Source organism: Pan paniscus, chromosome 17 (assembly GCF_029289425.2).
Source record: "Pan paniscus chromosome 17, NHGRI_mPanPan1-v2.0_pri, whole genome shotgun sequence".
In the NCBI taxonomy this organism is placed as follows: domain Eukaryota; kingdom Metazoa; phylum Chordata; class Mammalia; order Primates; family Hominidae; genus Pan; species Pan paniscus.
In genome coordinates this window covers 41,840,666-41,857,975 of record NC_073266.2, presented here as the reverse complement: position 1 = coordinate 41,857,975, position 17,310 = coordinate 41,840,666, and the positions used below count along the sequence as shown (strand labels likewise).

The 17,310-nt window shown below is 43.9% G+C and overlaps 2 protein-coding genes across 12 annotated transcripts in view; one reads left to right on the top strand and one right to left on the bottom strand.

The window, feature by feature from the left end:
- Positions 1–652, bottom strand: part of IMPACT (impact RWD domain protein) — a 41,919-nt gene extending 41,267 nt beyond the window's left edge. For 3 of the 5 annotated variants that reach the window (XM_055102387.1, XM_003830279.6, XM_034944030.3), the window contains exon 1: positions 495–652. In XM_055102387.1, the coding sequence (XP_054958362.1) occupies positions 495–530 (36 nt within the window). In that variant the 5' untranslated portion in view covers positions 531–652. Of the gene's footprint in view, positions 1–8; positions 139–494 lie in introns of those variants that run through there. The other 2 variants (XM_034944029.3, XM_034944028.3) reach the window with 2 other exon arrangements.
- OSBPL1A (oxysterol binding protein like 1A) overlaps positions 39–17,310 on the top strand; it is a 263,701-nt gene continuing 246,429 nt past the window's right edge. For 6 of the 7 annotated variants that reach the window (XM_063597233.1, XM_063597232.1, XM_063597235.1 and 3 more), the window contains exons 1-2: positions 39–375; positions 9,743–9,797. In XM_063597233.1, coding sequence (XP_063453303.1) covers positions 253–375; positions 9,743–9,797 — 178 coding nt within the window. In that variant the 5' untranslated portion in view covers positions 39–252. The remainder of the gene's footprint in view (positions 376–9,742; positions 9,798–17,310) is intronic. The other variant, XM_063597238.1, reaches the window with a different exon arrangement.

Genomic DNA, 17,310 nt, shown 5'->3' with positions numbered 1-17,310 from the left:
GTACTCACAGCCCTGTAGGAAAAGACTTATGATCGCCCACGTGAACAAGGCACAGGGAAAGCTCGATGCCAAGGACCAGAAGGAGTGAGATTCGGTGGGCTCTCGGGACCTGCAGGGTCTGGGCTATTGCCATTTTGCAAAGGGGGAAACCCGAATTCTTAAGTGATTTGTCCAAGATGACTCGGCGGCGGCAGGGTGGGGCTCGAAACCCCGGTTTTTGCCTTCGGCCCAGAGCTGCTTAGTCGCGTGTTAATGGTTGACGAGGACACCGTCCGAGACAGGCCGAGCCCGCGGCCGCCGAGGAGCTGCCGGCCTAAGAGCGCTCGGCCGACGGGAAGCGCCGGGAAAATGGAACGCGGTGGAGCAAATGGCGCGGTCAGTGCTGGCGGAACCCGGGGCGGCCCCGGGCGGAGGGCCCCTCGGCTGAGGAGGACTGGCATGGCGAGGCGAGCCCGAGCCGAGCCTGGAGAGACAGCACCCCGCCGGGGCCTCACCTGCCTCTGGTCGCTCCCTGCGTCCCCCTCAGCCATGTGGCCCCTGGACCTGCCCTGCAGCCGCCGCCTGCCAGGTCCGGAGCGCGGGGGCGGGGCGCTGCGGCTGCGAGCCGAGAGCTGGCTGCGGCGCGGCCCGACCCGGAACCGCAACCCTGCCACGCCGCGCCGCCGGCATCTGCTTCCGGGTGGCGGGCCGAAGGGTGTAAGGGGCTCCTGGCCCCCGGGTTTGGGGTGGGGTTCTCGGTTGAGGCCTTGCTCCCGCCTTCACTGTCTCCCGTAGGGCGGAGACCCAGGGAAAGCCGACCCTCGCGAGTTGCTGCCAGAGGCCCTCACGGCTCTGTCTCCTGGGAATGCGCCGGGGCGGGGGGCTTTTGCTTGCCCATTGCGGCCTTGGCGCCATCGGAATGGCCAGGAGACTTTGAGGAGTCATTTACCACCGCGTCCCGGGAAGGGACTCAAACCTCAGTCCACAGTCCCAGACTCGTCTTTACATTCCTAGGGAGAGTTTTTGTGTGTTTGTTTGTTTGTTTGTTTGTCTGTTTGTTTTTAACATGTTTTAAGTTTTGTCGGATTTTGGCAAAGATAGGTTTGATTTACCAAAACTGGAGAACAGAGAAGGCAGGCGGTAATTTTGAAAGCGTGAGGAGGAACCTTATTCTCCCATTCACTGTTGTATTGCGATCGTTTTCTTTAGTCTCCTTGAATATTTTGGGGGCAACTTTTGTGCCAGTCACTAGTTATGCCAGTCAACATAAGGAGCATTGATTCATTTTCCCAAAAAAAGAATCAGTTTGTCATTACTCCCTCGCCCACAAGTTCAATGACATTCTAATACATTGGTTATGAATTATATCAACCACCTTATTCGAGACGCCTCAATCAAGACATCTCTTGATTGCAAGGCATCCTTGCTTGCTTCACTTTTCGTCACACATAATATACAAAAACTCAAAATATTACATCTTTCTCCCTTAATCATGGGTATTTTTCTGCCCGTCTTTAAAACCGTTGTCTTAAGATAAATCATTGTAGAGAAAAATAAAACTCTTCTCAAGAGTTAGGAGTTCAACACCTGTAGAGAATTCCACTTACATTACTTTGAGTATAAACCTTGTGGATTTACTAATTCAACAGACAATTTTTAGGCTCTTACTGTGCTTAAACACTGGAGATGCAAAATCATATGTCATACATTGCCTTTAAGGGGCTAAGATGTGAAGGGAACAAAAGTAAACCTGAACCAGAAGTACAGTAATGAATCTCTTAAAGATTGGATAAATTCTGAGAAATTTACCCTTAATTTCTCGTGATAGTGCGAACTTCATAGAATAATACACTTACACAAACTTGGATGTTGTAGCCTACTACTTATCTGGGCTATGTATCGCCTGTTACTCCTAAGCTACAAACCTGTACAGCATGTTACTGTACCTAATAGGCAGTTGTAACACATGGCATTTGTGTATCTAAACAAAGAAAAGGTACAGTACAAATATGGTAGTACAAATACCATATTACAGATATGGTATTGGACATGCAAGTGGTCTTATGAGACCACTGTCATATATTTGGTTCATCAGCATAAGTCACTATAACCTCCTGGGCTCAAGCAATCTTCCTGCCTCAGCTCCCCTAGTAGCTAGGACTATAGGCATGTGCCACCACACCCAGCTATTTATTTTTTATATTTTGTAGAAATGGGGGTCTCACTATGTTGCCCAGACTGGTCCCAAACTCCTAGCCTCAAATGATCCACCCTCCTCAATCTCCCAAAGCACTAGGTTTACAGGTGTGAGCCACCACACCCATCCCTGAACTCTTTCTTCACTGACCTTTTCATATTTCTGCAGCTTCTATGCAAACATAATGGTTTTCACACTTTTTTAAAAGGCCATGGAACCTTTTCTTCAATGAAAGCTTATGTAAAACAAATTTGTTCTGGCTGAAATGAAAATAGGACTGATTGTTCTGGCTGAAGTGGAAATAGGACAGAAGTCCCAAGTACTTAGCAGTACTCCCTCCCTCCCAGCAGCCCCACTAAAACTTTAAAACCCAAGTTTGAAAAACGCCATGTTAAAACTTAACCTTCTAAACAAAGCACAATATATTCAATTAGTTACACATAGTACCTCTATTCTTACCACATATCATAGCAACCCAGGCCATCTTCTACAGATTACACCCATGATTTTCTATGAATTCCTATTTCCTCAAAGCTACATTTTAAGTCTTCTTTTGAGCTCAAATTCTAAATGGAAATGGCTCTTTCTGCCAAAGGGAACAGAAAAAAACCCTCCCCGTTTCTCTGGCCTGCATTAGCATGTAGCCAATACAGAGAACCCTGAATAAGGCCCCAAACTTGGACATGCAAGGAGACCTTTGAAAAGAGAAAGAGAGAAGTAATTTAAAGTAACAAGTGTAGCAGGCAACCTACATTTTGAAGAACATGTTGGAAAAATGCAAGATGGTATAGACAATTCAGTTGAAAAGACTACTTGGTGTAAACCTTGAGCAGTTGCCTAAGCAGAGACCGAGAATACTCTGCAAATAAAAACAGTCCTGGATCCAAGAGGGGGTCTTTAAGACAGATTCCGGTGATGTACATATCCATGTACTCAAATGGTTACTGGCTGTCCCCCTTAAACTCAGTATGTTCACAACTGAACTCAATCACTTTTTCCTAAACTTACTCCTTTTTCTATATTTCCCAGTTCAATAATTGGCAACCCTCGGACCCTTGCATCCATAATTGTCCAAGATTGAAAATTGGAAGACGTGCTATACTATACTCTTCATTCCTTGCCTCCATACTCAGGCAGCAAGTTCAGACGACTCTGATTCCTTGATATCCCTTGTATTCCTCATATGCTCCTTCCTAGTCTTTCTGATTGCATCTGGACCTTCTTCAAGTTATCCTCCTCTCTCACCTCTGCCAAAGTAATCGAACTGTGTAAGTCTGATCATGTCTCCTCCCTTGAAATCCTTTAGTTGCTCCCCCTTGCTTTCATGGTAACACTTAAACACCTTAACTCTCAAGATGTGTTCCTGGTCATCTCTCTAATTTCGTCTCTCATTGTTTCAGCCATTCCAGCTTAATCTACTTAAGCATTCTTTGAAGAAAGAAATCCATGGCTTCTGGAAAGTATGAAACTGCTGTTTTATGCAGTAGACACAATGTAGGGAATTGAGCCAAGATATGTAAAGGGGTCAGTAACTAAAGTGAAGGAAGGGCACAGGTCTTTTTTATGATAGACGGACGGCTACACGGTCAGGATGATAACTGCACAAATCTTCAGGCAATCGGGAGGAGATGCACATCCCCAAATCCCTGAGAACTCACACCTAGAAGATAAATTTATGATAACTGGCTGCACCAAACTTTCTGTGTAGGGTGGATTTTGGAGACCAATATTGTTAGGAAGGGCTTGAAACGTTTTGCTTAAGATTAAGAAACAAACCGTCCATACCAACTAGTTGGAGGGGTAGGAGGATATGATTGACATCATAGAAGGTCAAAGCCCTCTCTTGGCACCAAAAATGAATGCACATATGCAGGTGACACAGAGATAATCATGAAGGGATTGTACAAGTAGTATGACAAGAAGGGCTTGACAGCTGTGATTTTACACAAGGAGGAATGAGTTATTTGAATGGCAAAAATCTAACCTAGAATTGTATATATCTGTTTTCAACAGAATTGCCTGGCACATCAGGGGTGAGGCATTAAACCTGTGAAGAGTTCTCAATAACCTGTTTAGATGGCCTGAATAAGATGCCTTCAAGTATTCTCTAGGCCCTTGCTACTTAAAGTGAGGTCTGTGGACCAACAGCATATTATCTGAGGGCTTGTTAGAAGTTCAGAAACTTAGGCCCCACCTCAGACCTACTGAATCTGCATTTTAATGAGATTCCCAGGTGATTTGTGTGCACATTAAATTTCGAGAATCTTGTGTGATGACTGAGTAAAAGCAGCTCTTCAATCTTAGACAGCAGGAAGAGTAATTGACTGAGGGCTCCAGCTACTGGGCTCAGAGATCTATTACTATGCTTGCACTGAAACCACGTTTTTCATGGGCAGCTCTCAGGCAAGAGTATGGCACAGTTACTCAGGTGGGCCTACTTTTGGGAGACAGGACTCCTCTGATGGGGTGCTTGGGCTGCACGCCTTGCTGAACTTTCCTTAGAAAAACTGCCGCACAACCTTCCTCTACTTCTTCTTCTTTTTATTTTTTATTTCTTAGAGACAGGATCTCTGTCGCCTGGGCTGGAGTGCAGTGGTGGGAATCATAGCTCGCTGTGGCCTCAATTTCCAGGGCTTAATTAATTCTCCCACCTCAGCACCCCCAAGTAGCTGGGACTACAGGCACACGCTACCACACCAGGCTAATTTTTTGATTTGTTTTAGAGTGGAGGTCTCACTATGTTGCCCAGGCTGGTCTCAAACTCCTGGGCTCAAGCGATCCTCCTGCCTCAGCCTCCCAAAGTACTGGGATTATAGGCGTGAGCCACAGCGAAGGCCCTTTCCTCTACTTCTTTCTCACCATTCACTCAGGATCAGATTAGCATCGGTGTGATGGTTCTCTGAGCCTCTTCAAGTTCCTTCCCAATTTTCTACAGGCATTTCCCCTAACACATTTCTTGCATATTTAACTTCATTTTGGTATCTTCCTCTCCAAGAAGACTAGAACAAACTGCTCTAGGATACACTGTAACACAGGTAAATTCTGTCCATATAGTTTTGTTAAAATAATTAATTGGGAGGCCATGAGGCTAAGACAGTTCCATTGCCTTGTGTTTCTGAGTAAGCAAACAGAAATAGAACTCAGTGTAAGCTTAAGTTTAACCAATCAGAAACCACTAAGTGACATCTAACTAGGGACTTTCTAGTTTAAGCCATCAAATATTTTCTTTATCTTGCTTCTGCAAACATCTTAGAAAAATTTCTCCCTCCCACCAATTTAGTGGAGTGTTGAACTGTTTGAGCTCTGGTGCTGCGTGATTCATGAATAGCTTCATTCTCAAACTCGTGACAATTTTAATGTGTTTTTCTTTTAACAATATTAACTTACAATATTATCTGGTTCTGAAATATTTTTCTTAGGGAAATATGTCCTCAAAATATTTTAGAAACAAAACACAAACCATCTTAGTACACAATGATCTTTTCCCTCCTGTTCTCTGTGTGTTTACCTTAGCTCCCAGACAATGAAAGCCAAAATGTAGCTGACTACAAGGACAATGAATGCTGAGGCTCTTCCTTCTCTTTGTGCTGTTCATTTGCTTACTCAATAATTTGACCCACTATGGCTGAAGATTAAAATACTGGATATTAAACTATAAGTTTTATGGAGAAGTTCTTGTCAAAGAAGTAATCAAGGAAACAAAGTCAATGTCAAGCAAGCAATTGGGGAGAGAGAAAATCCTTTAATATTATAATTTCACCATAAGTAACACTGTATCCTGGGAAGATTAGCTGATAATTGTATAAACATAGTTAGAAAAAAATAATAAGAGCCTGGCCTGGCATGGGGGCTCATGCCTATAATCCCAGCACTTTGGGAGGCCGAGGCGGGCGGATCACTTGAGGTCGGGAGTTCAAGACCAGCCTGGCCAACATGGTGAAACCCCGTCTCTACTAAAAATACAAAAATTAGGCAGGCATGGTGGCGTGTGTCTGTAATCCCAAATACTCTGGAGGCTGAGGCAGGAGAATCCGGGAGGCGGAGGTTGCAGTGAGCTGAGATCCCACCACTGCACTCCTGTCTGGGTGACAGAGCGAGACTCTGTCTCAAATAAATAAATAAATAAAATAATGGAGCCAGAGGCATTTCCTGACTTCAGGAGATTTGAAGGGAATGGAAGAGTGGCATCTCAGGTGTTATGTTAGAGTTCACCTAGAGAGGAACTGTGCTGTGTGGTAGGGACCCTGTTACACCACCTCCAGTCAGCACCCCCTTTTCAGAATCAGGTACTCCTATCCCCCAAGCAGTTTTGCAAGTACTTCATTGACCACTACGGCAGGTTTGTTTCCCCAGTAACAGCATGTTCAAACAAGTGTTCCACAGTAATTCATCCGCCTGTAATCCTAGCACTTTGGGAGGCCAATGCAGGTGGATCTCTTGAGCTCAGGAGTTTGAGACCAGCCTGGGCAACATGGTGAAACTTCCTCTCTACAAAAAATGCAAAAATTAGCTGGGCGTGGTGGCTCATGCCTGTAGTCCCAGCTACTTGGGGGGCTGAGGCGGAAGGATCAATTGAGCCCAGGAGGAGGAGGTTGCAGTGAGCCAAGATTGCTCCATTGTACTCCAGCCTGGGCAACAGAGTGAGACTCTGTCTCAAAAAAAGAATTAAATCTGATCTTTTTATTTTTTCATTTTCAAGAAGCATCTTCTTAATGAATAAACTTCTAGAAGGGATAGTTACAAGTTCTTTTGTTAATTATTCATTAAAACTTTAGCAAGGATTGGGTTATAGCCAACGGAGAACAGGTTCTTGGGTGGGAGTGGGAGTGGGTAAAGCCAAAGATAAGCCTTCCTCAGCACCACGCACCCTTAACTGCCACACTTGACTTCCTTACCTCTTTACGTGACATCTCAAATTTTTTTCCTCCAGAAGCTTTTTTTGACTGAAAGTAGAAAATGGCCGTATGATTAGCTTCCCCATAACCTCCAAATCAATATTCAGAGGAGATGTGTGTGAAGTCAAAATTGTTGGTTAAGAAATACAAGTTATTTGCTTTTCCCTTTTGCCTCTGAGTGGAATGTTCTTCCCTTAAATCTTCAAATGGCCGTCGTGTGTGTGTGTGTGTGTGTGTGTGTATGTGTCTCACTCTCACACAGGCTGGAGTGCAGTGACCTGATCTCGGCTCACTGCAACCTCTGCCTCCTGAGCTCAAGTGATTCTTGGGCCTCAGCCTCTCAAGTAGCTGGGATTACAGGTGCTCACCACCACGCCTGGCTAATTTTTGTATGTTTAATAGAGACAGCGTTTCACCGTGATAGCCAGGCTGGTCTCAAACTCCTGATCTCAGGTGATCCGCCCGCCTCGGCCTCCCAAAGTCCTAGGATTGCAAGTGTAAGCCACTGCTCTCGGCCTTTATTTTATTTATTTATTTATTTATTTTGGACAGTCTGACTCTGTTGCCCAGGCTGGAGTACAGTGGCACAATCTCAGCTCACTTCAACCTCTGCTTCCCGGGTTCAAAAGATTCTCCTGCCTCAGCCTCCCAAGTAGCTGGGACTACAGGCATGTGCCACCACACCTGGCTAATTTTTGTATTTTTAATGGAGACAGGGTTTCACCATGTTGGCCAGGCTGGTCTCAAACTCCCGGCCTCAAGTGATCCACCCATCTTGGCCTCCCAAAGTGCTAGGATTACAGATGCGCGCCACTGCACCCAACCGAAATGGCCATCTCTTTACCTTTCACACAATGTTACCTCCTTATCAAAGATTTTCCTGATCGCCCTAACTAAAGGCTTCTTCCCCTCTCCCCCTTGTTGATGCTGTCAGAGCAAAGGGAAAGCTACTCCTTCACCCTCTGAAGGTTTGCTGAAAAATCAACTGGCACAAGGCAGTTGAATAGGAGCAAAGGCATTAAAAAACCTTTCTGGACATGCATAGCAGGAGAATCACATGAGAATAGTCACCAGATGGAGACAGAGGTTTATAAACCTTTCTTCATAGAGGATGGGGAGATGGGGAAATGTGGCAATTTGAAGGCTAGTAAATGATTTTTAGGGAGAAATGAAAGGAGTTGGAGAACATAAAATGGCTTGGGACACAATCTGTTGGGCCTGCAGAGCAAATAACAGTTTATGACAAAAATCTGTCCAGGTGGCTGGGTGGGCGCGGTGGCCCAGGTCTGTAATCCCAGCACTTTGGGTGAGGTGGGCAGATCTTGAAGTCAAGAGTTCGAGATCAGCCTGGCCAACATGGCGAAACCCCGTTTCTACTAAAAATACAAAAATTCACCAGGCATGGTGGCACGCGCCTGTAATCCCAGCTACTTGGGAGGCTGAGGCAGGAGAATCACTTGAACCCAGGAGGCGGAGGTTGCAGTGAGCCAAGATCATACCACTGCACTTACCCTGGGCAACAGAGCAAGACTCCGTCTCATAAAAACAAGAACAACAAAAACCTGTCCTGGTGCACTGACAGACTGCAGTCTTTCTTCCTGTTATATGAATTAAATTAATGAAAACTCAGGGAAGGGTCCAGAGGTTTTCTTCTTTGGCAGATCCAGATTTTAGTCAAATTAGAGAACTTCAAAGTGAACAGCTTCATAGAGACAGGAGGCAGGGTTGGGTGGGTGGTCAGAGAGAGCTTGAGACTGCTTCTTTAGGCTAGCACGCCAAAGTACCATATTTTGGGGTATCAGTTTCTGAGCCCCAACAATGCCTCCTAATCAAAGACCACCAGATATACACTATAATCCAACAAAGTTGGGCTTATCGGTGCTTGTGGCAGCAAGTGAGACCACACACCTTGGCAAATCATGGGATATCTTGGTAAGAAACTCTTACAAGAGGCCGGGCGCGGTGGCTCACACCTGTAGTATTAGCACTTTGGGAGGCCAAGATGGGTGGATCATGAGGTCAGGATTTCAAGACCAGCCTGGCCAAGATGGTGAAACCCCGTCTCTACTAAAAATACAAAAATTAGCCAGACATGGTGCCAGGCACCTGTAATCCCACCTACTCGGGTGGCTGAGGCAAAGAATTGCTTGAACCTGGGAGGCGGAGGTTGCAGTGAGCCACTACACTCCAGCCTGGGTGACACAGCGAGACTCCGTCCCCCAAAAAAAAAAAAGAGTCTTTCAAGGGACTTGTTAGAGAGTTTGGGCTTGTATTCAAGGAAGGGGGTTTATTCTGGATTGAGGGCTGTTAGGAAAGGAGGGTAATTCAGTGATTGGGTATCTTAATGACTCTTGTCTGGGAGGCAGGAGGAATGGAGTGGGACTAAAGCTGCTATTGGCAAAGAGGTAACCCTCACTCAGCTGGGAGAAATGGCTGTTTGGTCATTTTAGTGATTTGCAGTGTCCTTGTTTTGTCCCTGCTCAGACACGATTACAGAGTGGTCTTTTTTGTTTTGTCTGTTTTGCTTCATCACAACCACAGAGTGAGCTTATCTGATGTTGTTATGCCATGAAACTGTTTATGTTTGATGGTAGAATGCTGTGATCTAGCTGTGTGTGCCAGGCCAGCTGCCAACTAACAGGTGATTTTTTTCTTTCCCACTGTAAACCAGGGGTTCCCAACTCCCGGACCAGGGGTCTGTTGGAAACCAGACCACTCAGCAGGAGGTGAGCAGAGGGCGGCGACACTAGAGCGAAGCTTCATCTGTATTTACAGCTGCTCTTCATTGCTGGCATTACTGCCTGAGCTCTGCCTGCTGTCAGATCAGCAGCGGCATTAGATTCTCATAGGAGCGCAAACCCAATTGTGAACTGCGCATGCGAGGGACCTAGGTTACACGCTCCTTATGAGATTCTAACACCTGATGATCTGTCACTGTCTCCCATCACTTACCCCCAACCCTATGGGGCCATCTAGTTGCAGGAAAACAAGCTCAGGGCTCCCACTGATTCTACATTATGGTGAGTCGTAGAATTATTTTATTTTCCATTACAATATAATAATAGAAGTGAAGTGCACAATAAATGTAATGTACTTGAATCATCTCGAAACCATCCCCCCATCCCCCAGGTCTGAGAAAAATTGTCTTCCATGAAACTGGTCCCTGGTGCCAAAAAGGTTGGGAACTGCTGCTCTAAACCATTATCCTGTGGAATTATTTATTTTAAAAAAAAATTTGAAATAAGTTTATTCTTTACAAATGACAGAAATAAAACTTCATGATTCATTTGGATTTTACATTTATTTGAAAACTCTTTTCCTTCTTTAAATTGTTGTAGTTGAAATAGGGTTGACAGAATGGGCCCAGGTGAATGGTGAGATACCTGAGGGCCATCTATCTTGTGGAATTTTTTCACAGGGTGAATCAATATTCAATAATTATCCAAGCTATGTATCTTTCTTTTTTTAATTTTATTTTTTTAAACATAAAGATGGGGTCTCTTTATGTTGCCTAGGCTTGTCTCCAACTCCTGGATTCAAGCTCCCATCTTGGCCTCCCAAAGTGCTGGGATTGCAGGCGTGAGCCACCATGCCTGGCCCCAAGTTATGTATCTTTAGTGTGTGTGTAGTTTGTCTTCCTCAACTGCATGTAAGCTCTATGTGGGCATAGGTGTTGTCTGTCTTATTCACGGCTGTGTCCCCGACACCAGAAGCAGCCCCGATGTATGGTAGATACTCAATAAATATTAGTTAAATGGATGCCAAACTTAGATGGTTGGGGAAACAGCTCATCTGGAGGTGGAAGAGAGAGTCTTCACATGCTGAAGGGATGTAAGGAAGTGACAAAGCACACACAAGGTGGTTAGGCCAATTCAGATCATCTCTAGGGTTGCTATGTCACCCTGGGATAGGACAACTGATCTGGGCGGGTAGGAAACTCTAACTCTGGAACAAATGGTTTTTTGAATTCTAATTAAAGAGTCTTTGAGATTGTGAAATGTTAAAATCTAATTTACTCTGTCCAGTTAGGTACAGGAGGTATTCTAGTCCTTGCCAGTTTGGACTATGATTACCTTGAGAAAATAGAACATGAAAAAAATAGCCTTTCAATCACCTTCATACAATGGCCATCATAAAGTGTCTTCTTAGAGCTTTCATTTTTAATTTTCAGACCAAGGTTTTCCTGTACATGAAAAAAGTGAATATGGTGCTTTTCCTTTCTTTAAAATACTGTGGTTTTCCTGAGTCAAGGACTAGAAAAAAAGAGAAAAAAAAAAGAAAATACTTTGGTTTGTCTGAAGACCAATCTAAGGCTTTCAAGGAAAGAATTCCGGGTAAATGTGCTTTCTACTGCACTCAAAGACTATTAGTGACCATTTTAAACAATATTCTTGAAAATATTATTTGAACCATTATCCCAAAGCTAGCAAAAATTTGTATCCAGGAGGCAATGATGCTTTATGTTGATATTTACTATGTCTTTTACTATCACTGTTTGCTTGCTTGTTTTTCATGACTCCTGGTACTTTTTCTTACAAAGCTACTGAAAAGTTACTAGTTTGGTTAAATTCACTAAATACTTACTGAGTGCTTGTTTTGTGCTGTGTACAATGCACTATGTGATTCACTTCCAAGAAGGCTAAGCAAGTGTAAAGGAAAATGCATAACTAGGCTTTTTTCAGTAGGACTTATTTTCAACACTGAATGGCACACTGAATTATCCTGACTAATGGGTGCTGAAGAGATTCAAAATCATTGGCCTTAGCCAAACACTGTTGAGCATCCTCTTGCGAGGTTGATGTGGTATACATTTAAGCTGCTATGGGTATACAGTTTACTTATGTTCTTTGGAAACACTCCAGAGCCAGGATGCTTAGGTATAAATGCTGATTTTGCCAATGACTAGCTGTGTGACTTAACAGCTCCATGCCTTAGTTTCCTTCTCTCCCTGTAAGTATGAAAATAATAATATCTGTTTTATAGGATTAGTGTGAAAATCAAATGATATAACTTATGTAAAGGCTTTAGTATATTGCCTGGCATATAGTAAGCATTCAGTAAATACTATATTATGTCATTTTATAATATATCGCTATTATATATTATATTTTTATCATAGAATTTACAGAGCTGTACAATTAATAAACATTTTACAGTAAAACATCTCTACAGTATATATTTTTTTGAGATGGAGTTTTGCATTTGTTGCCCAGGCTGGAGTGCAGTGGCATGGTCTCAGCTCACTGCAACCTCCACCTCCTGGGTTCAAGTGATTCTCCTGTCTCAGCCTCCCAAATAGCTGGGATTACAGGTGCCTGCCACCACACCCAGCTAATTTTCATATTTTTAGCAGAGACAGGGTTTCACTATGTTGCCCAGGCTAGTCTCGAACTCCTGACCTCAGGTGATATGCCCCCCTCGGCCCCCCAAAGTGCTGGGATTTCAGGCCTGAGCCACTGAGCCCAGCAACTCTACAGTATTTCACACAGAAAACAGTATGAAGTTTCACTATTTAACTTAGTCATTATTTTTTGCTGCTTGATATGTGGAAGTTCCATAATGATGCTGGAGGTAAGAACATTAGTAAGACACAGTTCTTATTCAGCAGCTCCCATCTGCAAACTCAGCAACTGCTGTGTGGTGGGAACAAAACTCCAGATTTCTTATCTGCTTTTCTAAATGTATATGGTAAACCAATTTTTCTGTTTTCTCATCTCCTGTGACCTCTCTTGGTTATCTAAAGTTCACCCTTGCCACCGCTGTATAGCTTGATCTGTCATGCCCTTTGTACAGTATAAAGAAATCTCAACCTCTCATTAACATATGCACTATCTTTCCTTCCTACTACCTGTACTGCTGTTTTACAGCTACCTACCATTTATTTCTCTTTTTTTCTTTTTCTTTCTTTCTTCCTTTTTTTTTTTTTTTTTTTTTTTTTTTTTTTTTTGAGATGGAGTCTCAGTCTATCGCCCAGGCTGGAATGCAGTGGCAGGATCTCAGCTCACTGCAACCTCTGCCTCCCAGGTTCAAGCAATTCTCATGCCTCAGCTTCCTTAGTAGGTGGGATTGCAGACATGCACCGTCACGCCTGGCTAATTTTTGTATTTTTAGTAGAGATGGGGTTCCGCCGTGTTGGCCAGGCTGGTCTGCCCAACACGACGAAACCCCATCTCTACTAAAAATACAAAATACACCCACCTTGGCCTCCCAAAGTGTTGGGATTACAGGTGTGAGCCATGGCACCTGGCCTGATGTTGTATCCTTGCATGCATAAGTAGAAATGGTCTCCAACAGGAATAGAAAAAAAAAATGATAGAATAGGGTGGTTCAAGTCACTTTATGGCGTTACTATAGCTATAGATGAACACTAGAGTTATGAATAACCATTTCTGTAGTCAAGCTAATGAAAAGAAAGGATCTCTCTTGGTACAGAATATGCAATATGGACTTAAAACTTTCAGTATGTGGTACTAAAATGTAATTTTGACTATAGTGGTTACTTGTGCCCCTTTTGATGGAACAAATTAAATCACCCACAAAAATAGTGCATTGGTAATTGAAATGGAATGAGTATGAGCTAGTAAATAATGTATCTGTTAGGGTTTCAACAGAAAACAAATGGCATACTCAAAGGATTCAACTGAAGACAGATTAAGGAAGGGATGATTTACAGAAGAATGGGCAATAGTAAGGGAACACACAAGAGATTAGAGAAACAGCCAGAGACTCTTAACTGCAGGAAGCCATTAGGACCCCCAGGATTGAGAATAGTATTATTGGAGGCCAGCAAGAACTGGAGCCATAGAACAGGAACTGCGCAAGAGAAGCTGTGGCTGCAGGAAAATGCAACTGCGGTGCCAGAATTCTCCACAAAGTGTCAGTGGAGGGTAGGGATGGGCAAGGAAGTGATAGAGACCTTTCCTTTCCTCTTTTCCAGTTTCTACTCTCCTGCTGCTACCTCTCATCCTCTGAACCCAACTTGGAAGCCAGAGAGCAAGGAAGCTCTGATGGTTGATCCCTAGAGATCAGCCTTTTAGGACAGAGAGCAGAATAGAGAAGGGCATGGAATGGATTGGGAGGCAAATGTTTCTCCTTAATTGTTCAGTCAACAGTCAAGCTCGAGTTTGAAGGCATTGGGAGAACACAAACAGATGGTGGATTAGTTCATTTTCACGCTGCTGATAAAGACATACCCAATACTGGGTAATTTATAAAGAAAAAGAGGTTTAATGGATTCACAGTTCCGTGTGGCTGGGAAGGCCTCACAATTATGGCAGAAGGTGAAAGTTACCTCTTACATGATGGCAGTCAAAAAGAAAGAAGGAGAGCCAAGTGAAAAGGGAAATCCTTTACAAAACCATCAGATCTTGTGAGACTTATTCACTACCACGAGAACAGTATGGGGGAAACCACCCCCATGAGTCAGTTATCTTCCACTTGGTCCCTCCCACAACGTGTGGGAATTATGAGAGCTACTATTCAAGATAAGATTTGGGTGGGGACACAAAGTGAAACCATATCAGATGAGTAGAAGTGATACAAACCAGCCAGGCGTGCTGGCTCACGCCTGTAATCCCAGCACTTTGGGAGGCTGAGGTGGGCAGATCACTTGAGGTCAGGAGTTCAAGACCAGCCTGGCCAACATGGTGAAACCCTGTCTCTATTGAAAATACAAAAATTAGCTGGGTGTGGTGGCACATGCCTGTGATCCCAGCTACTCAGGAGGCCGAGCCAGAAGAATTGCTTCAACCTGGGAGGCAGAGGTTGCAGTGAGCTGAGATAGCACCACTGCACTCCAGCCTAGGTGACAGAGCAAGACTCTGTCTAAAAAAGAAAAAAAAAAATTGAAACAAACCACTTCTAGGTCCATCCATAAAACCTCCAGTGCAGACCTGCAGGCTCTCTCTCCCCTTCTGCAGAAATTCTGGGATTCACCTATTGACAGTGGTGGTGCTCACAATGGAAGAAACCTGGAGTGGAACCTCTATCCTTGACTGCATTGCATTATGTTATGAAGCCACCGAGGTTTCAGCTTGTTTGTTTCAAATGTCAGATGGGGGTGCAGTGAGAGACATGATTAACACTGATGTCTCCCTACTGTGCCTCTCTCCAGATTTCTTCTCTCTTCTGGACTTCTGAGCACTACTCTTTCTGTATCTATAAGACATTTACAAGTGGGTATCTTAGATGTCACATCTTAAACTCAACATTTCACAGCCATTTCATCCTAGTCCAGCGGTGTGAAACAAATTTTTTTTAAAGAAAGAACACTTCAAAGCCAAATTCAAAACATTCTTAGGTGGGGAGTGGTGGCTCATGCATGTAATCCCAGAACTTTGGGAGGCTGAGGTGGGAGGATTGTGTGAGTCCAGGAGTGCGAGACCAGCCTGGGCAATGTAGACTCTACCTCTACAAAAAATAAATAAATAAATAAATATTAGCCAGGGGTAGTGGCGACTGCCTGCAGTCCCAGCTACTTGGGAGGCTGAGGTGGGAGGATTGCTTGAGCCCAGGAGTTTGGGATGCAGTAAGCCATGATCACATCACTGCACTCCAGCCTGGGCAACAGAGACCCAGTCTCTAATTTTTTTTTTTTGAGATGGAGTCTCACTCTGTTGCCCAGGCTGAAGTGCAATGAAGCGATCGCAGCTCACTACAACCTCTGCCTCCTGGGCTCCAGTGATTCTTGTGCCTCAGCCTCCCAAGTAACTGGGTTTACAGGCATGCACCACCACACCCAGCTAATTTTTGTATTTTCAGTAGAGACAGGGTTTTTACCATGTTGGCCAGGCTGGTCTCAAACTGCTGACCTCAAGTGATCTGCTTGCCTCAGCTTCCCAAAGTGCTGGGTTACAAGTGTGAGCCACCACACCCGGCCAAACTCTAAATTAAAAAAAAAAAACAAACCAAAAACAAAAAAGACCTTCCCCAAACTATCTTGCTTTCATGTATACTCTGCCTATCCAACTTATGTATTCATTAGGTTGGTTATTCAAGAATATATATCAAGACTTGATCTATGCCATAATTTGGCTATATATTGAAGATATAAAAATAAAGAAGACATAGTTTCTGACTTTAAGAAGCCCATAGCCGGCGGGCACGGTGGCTCACGCCTGTAATTCCAGCACTCTGGGAGGCCGAGGCAGGCAGATCACGAGGTCAGGAGATAGAGACCATCCTGGCTAACACAGTGAAACCCTGTCTCTACTAAAAATGCAAAAAATTAGCCAGGCGTGGTGGTGGGTGCCTGTGGTCCCAGCTACTCTGGAGCCTGAGGCAGGAGAATGGCGTGAACCCTGGAGGCAGAGCTTGCAGTGAGCCGAGATCGCGCCACTGCATTCCAGCCTGGGCAACAGAGCGAGGCTCCATCTCAAAAAAAAAAAAAAAAAAAAAGAAGCCCATAGCCTGTCAGAGTTAAACATACAAACAAATAATTCCTGAGAATGTGTTATGTGCCGTGGTGATACGTCAGCTGCATCCTCTCCTTTATACCCCACATTGAATAAGTCACAAGTACCTTATATTCTTCATTGGTAGAGTCTGCATTCTCAGGGTGTTCTATTCAAATGATAACCATATTGTCTCTCTGCCTCCATCATCCTTTCTTTTCTCTGGTTGATCCCTTGTACACTGTTGTTAGACTAATGTTCCTTAAACATTCTTTGTCCAGGAATATTATAACATTTCTCCCCCACTGAATCAAGTCTCAGTTCCTCTGCTTGGCTTTCAAAGACTTTTGGATAGCCCCCTAATCTGGCTATTCAATATATTCTTCAGGACTCTCCATTGTAACTGCCAAGCCCTGTCTATTGTTACTTCCCCTCATCAGTCACATTAGCCTACTAATGGAGAAACCAAACTCCGTGAAATATTTTAAATAGGTTTGTTCTGAGGCAGTGTAAGTCACCTTGACCAGGGAAAATGCAAACCCAAGAAGCCTTGAGTAAGTAGTCTCAAGGCAGTCAGATTACAGCTTGGTTTTATACATTTTAGGGCGGCAGGAGTGATAGGCAAAGACATAAATCAGTAGTACATGGAAGGTATCCATTGGTTCAGCCCAAAAAGGTGGGAGGGTTATCTTGAATCGGGAGCTTTCAGGTTACATGTGGATTCAGAGGTTCTTTATTTGCAATTGGTTAAAGGAGTAAGACTCTGTCTAAAACTTGAAATCAGCAGAAAGGAATGATTGTTTGCAGGTGTGACTTAACCCGCCTTAGGTCTTATTCATAATTTGGT